Below are 12,018 nucleotides of genomic sequence, written 5' to 3' on the forward strand. Positions count from 1 at the left end.
TTGTGTTGTACTCATTACCATAACATGTTGCTTGAGTCTTGTATTCGGAGATCCATCCTATTTAAAACACTAGGTCATGTAAGAGTATTTCAGCCTTTAAGCAAGCCTCTGACCCCTTAAAGGCTGTGGGTTTTTGGGAAGAGGGAGGTTCTGTATCAGATAAAAATCAGATTTTTAATGGATGAAAATCTTTTCAGTCTCCTATTTTACTATTATTTGTCATCGCTGAGCCTGGATGTTTTCCTTCAGGTGCTTAAACAGTCTTCGTGTGGTTTTGTTTTCACATCTAATGCAGAGGGAGAGAAAAAGGGGTTGTTTTGGGTTTGTTGGTTTGTTTTTTTTTTTAATTTGTGCTGTGAATTACTGTGCTGTTCACTGTGTTTCTTCACCAGTGTATTGAGACGTACTATTACCCTTCTTACTCAGTTGGCAAAAGGGATGGCATCTCACGCAGCTCTGGAAACACAAGTAAATGATGCTACTGAAGCAGCCAAAAAATACATGGCGGAGAATGAAAGGCTGCAGGAGGTATCTTTGAACTTTTTTAGTTATTTTCTTATACAGCAAGTAGTTAGTACAAAATACTCTGGGGATGGTTTGCTGCTGAATAATATTTGCTCATTTTTTTTCTTCTGGTGGAAAAAGGAAGAGCAATGTTCTTAAAATACCTAATTCAGAATACTGAATGCAAATTTCAGTAGCATTTTATTAATAAGGGAAACTAATCCAAATAAATGAAGTTCTGTCTTTCCAGTACAAATTTCATCAAAGTAGTAATATATTCTTAAAGTATCTCTTTGAATTTAATCATAGCAAAATAGAGGGAGACAATTTTATTCTTTTTGTCCTAAACAGTTGGCTATTTAGGTCAGGGCTATAGCAGTCCAGTACAGAAAAGCCTACAATATAGCTGCTTTTGTGCTGGCTGTTTCTTCTAAATTTTGGATTTGCTCCAGTCCTGAAATGTCTTTTCTAACTTATAAAATTGGTCTATTGTATTTATGGTATTTTGTATTCTTGCATCTATTTTTATGGTGGGTCGGCCAATTTCCTAATACCTTCCTTTCTCAGTAAGGCACTGCCATAGTATTAATGAGGATATTACCAAAAATTTTTTACTTAAAAGAATCGCCAATATATTATTTTTATGAGAAGAATGGAGAAAATTAAGCTATCATTTGTCTGTTGTGGTTCAATCTACAGTTGTATGCAGGAAGGGAAGTCGGCAAAGATAATGAAGATAAATGTATGAAATCTTTTCTCGTAATTGGTTAGTTTGACTTCTGTTGAAAGAGATTGAACCATAAGCTAGAGTGCAGATGTCCAGGGTATGAAGACTTATACAGCATTCTTCAGTCTGGCACATTGTCAAAACAAAATTCACTGCAGGTGTGTACAGGTTTTTTTCCAGTTTGTCTGGAGCAGTGTCTATGGTTACCAGCACTGTAAATTTTTTGTAATAAATCTTCAGACAAAGAGAACAGACTCTGGACAAAAAGTACTAGAAGGGATGCAAAAAAATCCAATTGTTTGAGAGGTGTCGTAAAACAAGGATCACTAGAGTATGTGTTAGGTGTTTCCCAAGTATGAAATGATTCCAAAATTTTGGGATTTGGTATTTTGTGAAAATAATCCAGACTTCCAAACTGCCTCCCTCAGCCATGGAATTTGTCTCTTTGCTGCATACTGGTACTCCCCCCCCTGCCCTGTCCTGTTGGGATTTGGCCAAAAGTCCTCTTTTTGTTCTGCTTTCACATTCTCTTAGCAACACATTCTCTTAGCTGCTTGCAAGTGATAGCCAGAAACTGGAAACTGTATTCCTGTCTGTTTCTATTTGTGTGTTTGATTGCATGGTTTGCAAAAACAGTGGTAGTCACAGGTACAGACAGCATGCTGTGGCTGGATCTCCGTTGTGCTGGAGATGCAAAGTGTTCAGAATTGGTTTATTTTAACTTTATAGAGATACTATGACAGGTTCCTCTGTGGCTTGGCCCCTGCATTTGTGTTCATTTAAAAGCGTGCTTCATTCTACTATCAGGGAGAGGCAGGAGCAATTGCATATAGGGCACTGGCTGTAAGTGTAAATACTGTATGTTTACTCTAGTGTGCTAGGTCTGCACTGTCTCCTGTTCAGAGGTTTCATGGAGCACAGGACTCAGGATAAAAGTTTACAGAAAAAACTATTTGTGTATTAATAGAAAGAGGGGAGCACAAAGTAAAGAAGGCAATCTGTGGCCGATTTCATGACAAATTTGCTATGGTTTTGTTACCAGCAGTCAAATGCAATCTCTGCTCTCTGGTTAAATTGCTTCTGGAAAATTTTCTTCAGCTCTTGTCTTTGGATTGTTTACCAGTCTTTATAAACAGTTCTTTTCCTTTTTCCTAAAGTAATCTTCCCCTCTGCTCCCACCTGTGCCCAGTAAACTCTGATGTCACGAGTTCACCTAACAGCTGTTCATCTCAGTTGTTCTACTTTTCTTTTTCCCATTAAGCATCTACCACTTCTTTTGCCATTTTCGTAACAGAGATGATGCTTGATTGGATAATAGAGGCTATATGAGCAAGGGGTCTAATTATGGGGTCTAATCCTTAATGTGTAATACTTTAAGTCATTAATAGCAGTTGCCTTAATGATAAGAGTGTGCATGAGTACAGTACTGCCAACATTTTCAGAGTACAGAGAATATAATGCTTTTGTGTCTAGTATTTACAGGGCTCTTCCTGAATCCTTTCCTAGTTTTTTCTTGAATTTCAGTGGAGATCTAATCTGGGTATTGAGGTATTCTGAAGATTGAAGAAGTAGCTGCAAACCTACAAGGAGAGATTTGTGGTGTACTACATGATTTAAATCAGAATAAATTGTTAGAACAAGTTGCACATAAACATGGCAATGTTCTGTCACTTGCAGTCCCAGCATATGTCTTCTGGAAAAGCCATTTATAACCTAAACAGAAGTTGTGGGCTTGATGCATAGATAGTACTCTTACACAGGAGATAATGCCATACTATTACAAGTATGCCATTACTATCAACTTAAAACATTGAGCATTTTTTTTTTATTTTGTTTGTTTGTTTTTTTCCCCTAGAATGACTGAGTATCTGCCTGTTTCATGTTGGCACTTGATAAAACGTGTCACTTTGCAAAATCAAGGCTGACATTCTCTGGTTGTTTGATATTAATGTCAGACTAATGAAAACAAAATTAATTGTAGCAACTCTGGTTTTTAATAGGCCTTGAGTGAAAAAGGAAGCAGTAAAAGCAAAGAGTCAGCAGAAGCAACTGATAAAAAGTTGAAGAAGGAAGTTGAACATTTGAAAGCCGAACTACAGAAGACGTCAGATGGTAAGTATTGGTTATGACTTCTTTGCAATCAAGAAAAAGATGATTTCAACACTGGATGTCAAAAATTTATTCTAGGCATAGCATTAACTACATCAGTTTACAGAACACTTGGCTTGGGGTTTCTTTACATTTGACTAGGAACTGGAAAAACATCCCCATATTTTAGTAAATGTTTTCATTATGAAAATGTGCACAGTGTAATTTGAACACCTTAGTTAAACTGTAATTGTTAACAAATTGAACTGATTTAAGTGGTGTTGACTTGTCTTTATCAACAACATGACCAGGATATGGAATCAATTGCAGGTTGCTTATAGGCATGAGATTGATCTTTCATGTCATACATATCAGCCACTCTCCCTGTATAAAATGGGGAAGTATGTGGTTGAGGTTTTTCCTATAAAGTAGGGTTTCGGTCAGATAGCAGAAAAGTCCTTGACTAGTATTCTGAATTTATGTATCTCCTGCAGCAGAGGTGTTAGCTTTTTTTTCTTAATTTTTTTGTCTACAAGGAAACATGCCTTGCAATTTGTAACATAATACTTTTGTTGGCAGCTTCCATGTTTAAGGTTTAGGTTGTCAAAACTGCTTTCTTGGCAACCCCAATTGAGATAGAAGCAGATTTTACCTGTTTGGTTCTAGTTTACTGGGGTCTGTCAAGGTGTGTGAACGCCTACTCATCTGAAATTAGTGTTTTTAAGATAACATTGCCTGTGACCTTGTAAGCATTAGTCAGATGTTCAGACTGTAACAAAATACAGATTTTCATGGTACCAGATAGCATGTTGTCATCAAAACATAGCCCTGCTTTCATATTGCATGGCACTGCTACAAAGCTGTAAAAATAACAAATATATTTCATTAATCATTTTTCATTGTCCACTGGGAAGACGAACGAGAACTGTAGAACAGCTGTTTTCAGCTGGGCTTGAAGCAAAAAGAATCTTTAAATAGAGGGTCTCATTAGTTCACATTCTTAGGCAGGTTTGATTGTGGGTTTTCCCTCTCCTGCTGTTTTCTTAAAGAAAGGGGGGAAAACTGCCTTTGAAGTGACAGGATCAATGAAAAACTTAAATGCATATGTTTTATTTAAACTAACTGGTGGTATGTAACAGTAATATAATGTAAGCTTTTCAGTGAGGAATGCTAGAGAAAGCTAAGGAATAAATAGATTTACCACATGCTGCTTCAGCTGCGTTCTCCCTGTGGGCTGATGTCCATCCAAAAGATGTATAAATTAAGGCATGCTTGAGTCTTTGGTTGGGGGGAAAGTGGGGGAGAGGGTCTTTTTAAGGAATGAATAGGAAAATATTTACAACTCTTCCCCTGATGCCATCCCCCTCACTGCCAAAATCAGAAAACCCCATGGTTACGTTAACTACCATCGTCAGCTAGATGGTGTTAAGGTATGTCTATCTTATTTTTTTGTAACTTTTCTTATATTTTCTAATATAAGAAATATTTTCTGATATTTCTTATTTTGTGCAAACTGATAGCCAGAAGGCTTAAAGTACTTGATAAATAGCCACATCTGTAGACACAGCTTTCTATGGAGTGTTAGAGATTCAACGTGAATCGAATTTACTGTTTTCTTTTGAAGCTTCTGCAACTGAGCAGGTGAATGTTGAATTTCATGCTCACTAAGTGCGAGCAATGCATTACACACTATCAAAGTTGAGATTGAAAAGCTTGTTTTACCTCTTTTTAACAATTTGTTTCATGTCACTGATCTCACATGATTAAAGTAACCTTTCCTTTGTATCCACAAAGTCCAATCCATGAAATTTTGGGGGTATTGGGGGGGGGGAAGGGAGTGAAGAGTGTGAGGGGTGTGACCTAGTAATGAAACAGGGCAAAACTGGTATAAAAAGGAAAACTTTACTGGTTTTGTTTTTTGGGGCTTTCTTTTTGTTTGTTTTCAGCTATAGTATCAGTAAGAGTTATAAATTTGGATTTTGTTCTTGTTTGGTTGGGGTTTGGGATTTTTTTTTTTACTGCTTGGATGAAAAAACAAATGTAGTCTTTTTCACAGAGCAGTTTCAAATATCCATTGCTCTGGTGTGGTACATTTAAGCTACTTATGCATGGTGATAGGTTGATATATCACTTTATAGTAGGCCATGTGTTGAAAGGTGGGTTGCCTCAGTAGAGTGGCACCCAGGAGGAGTCCTAAATTTAAGTCTGCTTCACATTTAAATAATGCAGCTTAGTATCAGATTAGTGCCGTGACTTCAGGGGAGATCCAAATTTTCTGTAAGGTTTTGATCCAGTATTTACAACTTCTGGCAGAGAAAATACTGTATGTCTTCTCTTTCTGAAATTCTGGCTGAAATTATTGTGTAGACAGTGATTGTTGCAGACTTTCAGGAGACTCATCTTTAGTTCTTCAGCTTTCTACCTTTTAGAGGAAATGCAGTCTACCTTATTTTTTTTGTCCACTTAACCGTAAGTGAAGTCCTAAGTTACGAAGATGTTTTGCCACCTACTGTGCTCTGGTCAGGTGGGGAGGAAGAGTGAAAATACAAGACAAAGACTGAGTAGTGAAATTACTAAAATCTGAACAAAGGTTGGAAATGAGTGACAAAGCTTTTAGCCAAATTTGTTTTCTTTTCAGACCTGACTTTCCTATCCCCCTTAATGCCCTTTTTTGCTCTGTTTGGAAGTGCAGGAAAGGGGGCTAGTTCTTCACTACTTTATTGCAGACCCACATACTGGGGGCTTTAGAGGCACCCAGCAGTGGGGCTAACACTTTCAGAGCCTAAATCCATTTTTAGCATACCTGGACATGTAATAACATGACTGTTTAGAAGCCTTCCAAGATGGTATTTTATTGATACACTTGTATATTATGAAAAATGTCTCACTGATACCTAGAAATAAATATACATACTCCTAGGAGCACCCAGTGTAGATGTGAGAATGTTTCTCCTGCTACACATTAGACATAATTTCTAACAATGTTGATTCAAATAATTAAAGGCTCTCAGTATGGCTGCTGGTTTCAGACGTATAGGGATTTTCTGGGGAAAGAAGATGCTGTGATATTGTTTCACTTTGATAGTTTTGAAAATCATCCAAAAATCTACAAGAAAACAAACTATCTGCAACTGGAGATGACATCAGTCATCAGAATGAGAGAATTTTCATAAAGCAGCTGTCCTTACAGTGATCCTTGGGTTGGGGGCAGGAACGGGACTTCTGGTGCGTTAACTTGCTTTTCTCGCTCACAGATTCCACGCTGTGGAAATGCTGATGTGTGAAATGTCCATTTATTATTATTATGGGACGCTTTGGGCAGGAGGGAGACTTCTGCAATGCTGTACTATTCCACTTTCTATCTCGGGTCATTTTTTTGGTGACACTGTCCTAGTGTATGGTAAAGGCTACAGCTTCATTTACACAGAACAACTAGTATCGATCAAGGCTTGCAGCAGAACACACTGGTGGCAGACCCCCGTCCAGCCCGTTGACCCCTCACTCTTCTAACAGTATTTCATGGCAAATGACACGCACCTGAAGCTTCTACCTGCATCTGATGGAGCATAACACGCATTGCAGTCCCCAGTACCTGTGTGCAGTTATTGAGCTGTGACCTTATTGCATCTTTGAGCTGGGTCTGTACTGCCACACCGAGACAAAACCCAAAGACCAGTTGTTTGTCTCTGCCATTAGGATTTCACTTTGTGAAATGTGTACTGACTCACCGAAGTCATTTAGGTGCTTTTGAACTTTAGTTCAACTTTTTCTGAAAATACTCTCTAGTTATATATATTGTCATAGGCCTACAGTGGGGCAGGAGGAAATTCTGATGAAACTTCCGTGCATCCTTTAATGAGGTTTGTTTTGGGTACAGAATGTGTCACGAGTGCTTTTTTGTTTCGTGCTTGCATAGTGCTGTAGGAGACAGGAGTAAGAGAGCAACCATTCATGTGGAGGGCTGGTTTTGAAATAGCTATTAATTGTTGACTATTCTAGAAAGTATGCAGGTACAGATGTACAACTCTGACTTAAATACTAAGATTATTAGGTGTTAGAAAGATAAACAATACAGACACTGGGAATACACCTCATAGAACTGTTGCTGCCAGTGAGAGTTCAGCTCGGCCTTTGTGTTGCCAGGCAGGCTAGTGCCATGTATGAAAACTGTATTTATGTTGAGCTCCACTGAAGTGCTCCAGTTTTCAAAAACAAACAAGAAAACCCCCCAAAAAACCCAAACTCTCAGCTTTCTTTTGTAAGCTGGGAATAGGAGATACAAGTTAAAAGAATTGGCCAGAGTCTCATGTTATTTAGCCAATGGCAGAGGGAGGTTTAGAAACAAAGTCCATCTTACTTTACTTTTTAACTGTGAGATCATAACCTTGGTGGGAACCATTGCACAATATCACATGCAACAAGAGCTGATATTCATATTTGTTGATTCGAAGGGCATGGTTTTGTTATACAAGGCCGTTTACGCCATCTGAAGATGCTGTAACATCCCTTTTGTAACAATTTCATTTCAGGTTGCAAAAGGTACTTGGAGCAAATTTGTGTGTAATTTTTTGGTCCTGCCTTCTCTTTTTAAACTTTATCTGACCACTACATCTTAAGGAGAGAATTCAGAATTAGTATGGAATTACTTGACTGAAGTTGTGTTCCCAGCTTTACAGCATATTTGTTGGCAAACCTCTTGTCCCATCAGTGCCTAAATTCTTAAATGTGAATAGTGCTTTCTCAATTTGAAGAATCTTAAAAGAGAGGGATCTTTCTTAGTCTTAAACTAGTCCAAATCATTTTGGTTTTAGACTTGTATTGTGAGCAATGCTAATTTAAGTTCCAGATCGTTTCCTTAGTAGCAAGCACTGTAACTCAAGTGATTTAGTCAGACCAGGACTAGTAGTTGTGCAGGGAAATGCCCAAAGAATCATTGGTGGCTTTTGTTGCTGTTTAGTTTTGTTTTACTGTTCAGTTCTCTACCCTTGTTGAAATGAAAAGATAATATAAATGCTACAGCTACTGGGCTGTGGTAGCCTCTTCAGAGCAATTTTATTCCTCATCCTGCTTCAACTTTAGAGGAATCTGAAGTAAACTATCTATCCTGGAACAGGATACAGAGAATGTGGTAAGGGAAGGACAGGTTCTCTACTTCTCCCAGACTGTACATGTTACATTAGTTTATGACCCTCCAGTCAGACATTAAATGTAAAGGGATAAAGTTTTCCATAAATGTCTTCTGTTGATATTCTGCCCTAAGGATATTCTGTTGATTTTTCTTTGAAGGGAAGTGATAGGAATGAAAAAGGATGGCCCACCTCTCATAGTACTGAGTCTGGATTCCAGTTTTGGGACTTACTGACTATTCCTCTCATTAGTTGCATTAACCTAGAAGCAGCATTCTCACCTCCTGCCTGCTCATGCATTTACTTGGTAGGAGCAATCAGCTGTTGGGTTTTGCTTGCGGCCAGTCCAGCTGTTCTGTCTTCTGTGAGGCAAAGTAACAGGCCAGATAGAAGCCAGAAATAACAACCGACTGTTTTGTGCACACAAAGGATCTTCTGTTTTCTGCTGGATCAGTGTTCATATGATACGATCCATATGACAAACAATATACCTGTACGATCAACTTGGCTGTGCTGCAGTGTTAATGCAATGGCAAAGTAGTTGAGCAGTGATGTATGGACAGTCTCCGTTGCTTGACAAGAAGACATCCAGAGAAGTTGGCGCACTGGGGAATTCATGTTGTCAGAGATGTGATGCTCCTTTTTATTGTGTGGCCCCAACAGCAATGAGTCTGGGTTTGGTGGGGTTGTTTTTGGGGTTTTGTTGGTTTTTTGGTTGTTGGGTTTGTGTGTTGTGTTTTTGGTTTTGTGGGGTTTTTTGTCCATAGCCAACACAGGTGGAAAGGACAATCTGTTCTTTGCTTTTTCATCTTCTAGGGTTAGGTGAGGTATTCCTGTCATACATCTGTTTTGGTCAAAACATTGAAACAATGCAGTGGCTTGTTTGCTTTCATGGTTTGCAGATACTTTTAGATATTTTGTTCATGTTTTAAAGATACAGTAGTTCTTAATTGCAACTAGAGTACTGTGCTGCTGCTTGTAAACAGCTAAATAGTATTAGATCAATAACATTGAGTTACAACTTCCTCAAAAAGGAGATATTGTTAGTATAACTAGCTATGTACAAGAATGTTTAAACAAAGGCAAAATTTAGCTTTCTAATTAGCTGATTCTTGAAGAGGCGAAATGGCATACGCATTTTTTTTTTGTCTACAGCTTAAAAATCAGAAGCTTATAAAATTGTCTCAAGTTGTAGTGATTTCCAATTACTGTTGAATATTTTAAACAGTAGCAAGATCAGAGGGAGAGTAAATGCAATGGGGTTTGACTTGTTGGATGTGTGGAAATCACGGTTATTCCAAATACCAAAACCTTTAGAAAATGTTTTTTGTATTGATGCTGTCAAGAATGCATTAGGATGAAGGATATATGTGTAAGAGTATGGAAATGAAAGAAAGGATGTAAAGAGATGGGATGAATTTTTGACCATGTTGGAATCAATAGACATAAGTGTAATTAACTTCAGTAGACCAGAATTCCAGGCTGGAAAATTACTGAAAAATCACTTGCAGACTTTTAAAATGAGAATGATTTTTGAATCTATACATTCAAATTAATTAATTAAAAATAGCAGAAGTGCTGGGGGAGGGAGTCTTCCTCTTTGCATGTAGGAGAGTGGTCAAATGTCTTGTGTCCTGATGTTTCAGGAACTATCTCCCAAAGTGAGCCATGATTCAGAGCAGAGTGCTTGTAGCTAGGTGCTTAACAAAAAGCACATCTAGCTCCTCATCTTTTGAGAACAGGATCTTACAGAGGTGCTGCAGTTCTTGAGAGTCTTGGAGGTCTCTGGGAAAGACCAGTATGTCTCAAGGAGCTCACAGTGGAAGGACAGATCCACATTTTTGGAACAAGGAAAATTGGAAATGTTTCTTTTTTATTTGTACCATCGAGATTTGTTTTTTTAAATGTGGCTATGTGAGGCAGCCTTATAGGTTGTTAACAACGTTTCTCCATTTTAGCATGAATAAATCAAATTTGGGGGTATGCCTGTGCTGCTACAGCAGAGAAATATAAAGATACCCAAGATACCTATAGCAAAGGAATATAAAAATGTCTAAATGACCTTACTTGAATGCTTACATAACAGCTTTATGAAACTGTGTGCTGATTTACCCTGCATTGTAAATTAGCCCCTGTGGAGTCCTGGGCTGTTTTGTACTGCAGCATAGACATGCTCTCAGTTTATTGCTGTTGAGATTGTGAGTAGAGTAATAATTGCTTTTTCTCATGTTAAAAACCTGTTCACAGTTGTATATCCTACCACCACCATTCTGCCTTCTCATCCATAAAGTGATGCTTCTAATGAATGAATTCATACATGGTAAAATATATAACAGGGTATAAAGGGGGAGAGTCTATATTCCTATAATAATGTATTATCTCTCTTTTCCTCCTGCCCCCCCCCCCATTTTATAGATGGCCTCAGTTGCTTTGCTAAAATCTTGTCCAGTGTTTTAGTTCCCTCTTTGTTTTAAGAGGACTGTCAGTTTTGGTTTTGGGGTTGTAGAGTTCTGTTTTTCTAGAAGTGTCTTCTGCAATGTGACAGAACACTGTAGTCGTCACTAATTTGTCACCTCTGTCAAGAGTTTATTGGTCTTGCCCTTACCTTTTTTACAGCCCCTTCCTGCCCCTTGTGCTGCTCTTCCTGAACACAAGTCATTCTCTTTCCCCTCCCTGTCCTGCACATCTCTTCCTGTGTCCGTCTGCGATGCTCTGTTTTAAACTTAAGCTTTCTTTAGGGGAAAGACTGTGTAGTGCAGTGGAGCCCTAATACATAACTAGGGCTCTGAGGAACTGCAGGAACACAAGTAATAATTAAAGCACTAATTCTGATATTTTACAGCTCTCCAGAAGGCAAATAATGAAGTGACTGCAGTTAAAAAGCAGTCTGAAGGCCTTAGAAGAGAATATGATCATCTGATGAAAGAATATGAACAGCTTCAGGTAGGTGGTTCTGGACTGCTATATGAGCACGATGTTCTGAAATTGTACCAGCAAAATTCTGCCTGTTGGGTATTTATTATGCAAGAGAATTTACTGAAATCTTTAGTACAGCATAAAGTTACAATGGGCAGCACTTCTGAAACTTCATCAAAATAGTAGAATTTTGTTTTTTTAAGGACTGGACAGCAAAGCTATTAGCTTTTTTTTTTTTTGCATGTCAGGTGACAAAGCTCACGTCATCAATAGACTTGATTTTGCTGTCACTTGGGAAATAAGATTCAGATAGCTTTGCATGTGATGATCGAACTGAAATCTTGTAAGAAAACGATTGGAGTAGTGTGTGTATGGTATATACATCAATTATAAGAGTAATTTTATTTTGTTTGCTCTTTAAACATGCTTTTGCAATACTGGATTATAAATGTTGCAATACTGTTGATACGCAAGAACAAAAAGAAACAAAACCAACAAACAGCCTAGGCTAAGAACAGGCTACTATAAAAATTCAAATTGAAGTACAAAACAAAAAAAGAAACAAAGCAAGCAAAAGCTGAATTAGCAGTTTGATTGGGTTTGCATATGTGCATGGCTATCATACCCATAATATATACGTAATTATTCCTGGTAGAA

At 38.0% G+C, this 12,018-nt stretch overlaps 1 protein-coding gene across 2 annotated transcripts in view; it reads left to right on the top strand.

Annotated features, from left to right (window-relative positions):
* The window catches only part of DUS4L (dihydrouridine synthase 4 like), a 38,134-nt gene that overhangs the window by 24,323 nt on the left and 1,793 nt on the right, over positions 1 to 12,018 (top strand). For both annotated transcript variants that reach the window (XM_087765718.1, XM_087765717.1), the window contains 3 exons: positions 393 to 528; positions 3,232 to 3,343; positions 11,288 to 11,388. In XM_087765718.1, the coding sequence (XP_087621844.1) occupies positions 393 to 528; positions 3,232 to 3,343; positions 11,288 to 11,388 (349 nt within the window). The remainder of the gene's footprint in view (positions 1 to 392; positions 529 to 3,231; positions 3,344 to 11,287; positions 11,389 to 12,018) is intronic.

This window comes from Nipponia nippon, unplaced genomic scaffold (assembly GCF_047370975.1).
Source record: "Nipponia nippon isolate SJK-2023a ecotype South Korea unplaced genomic scaffold, ASM4737097v1 scaffold_3, whole genome shotgun sequence".
Lineage (NCBI taxonomy): Eukaryota > Metazoa > Chordata > Aves > Pelecaniformes > Threskiornithidae > Nipponia > Nipponia nippon.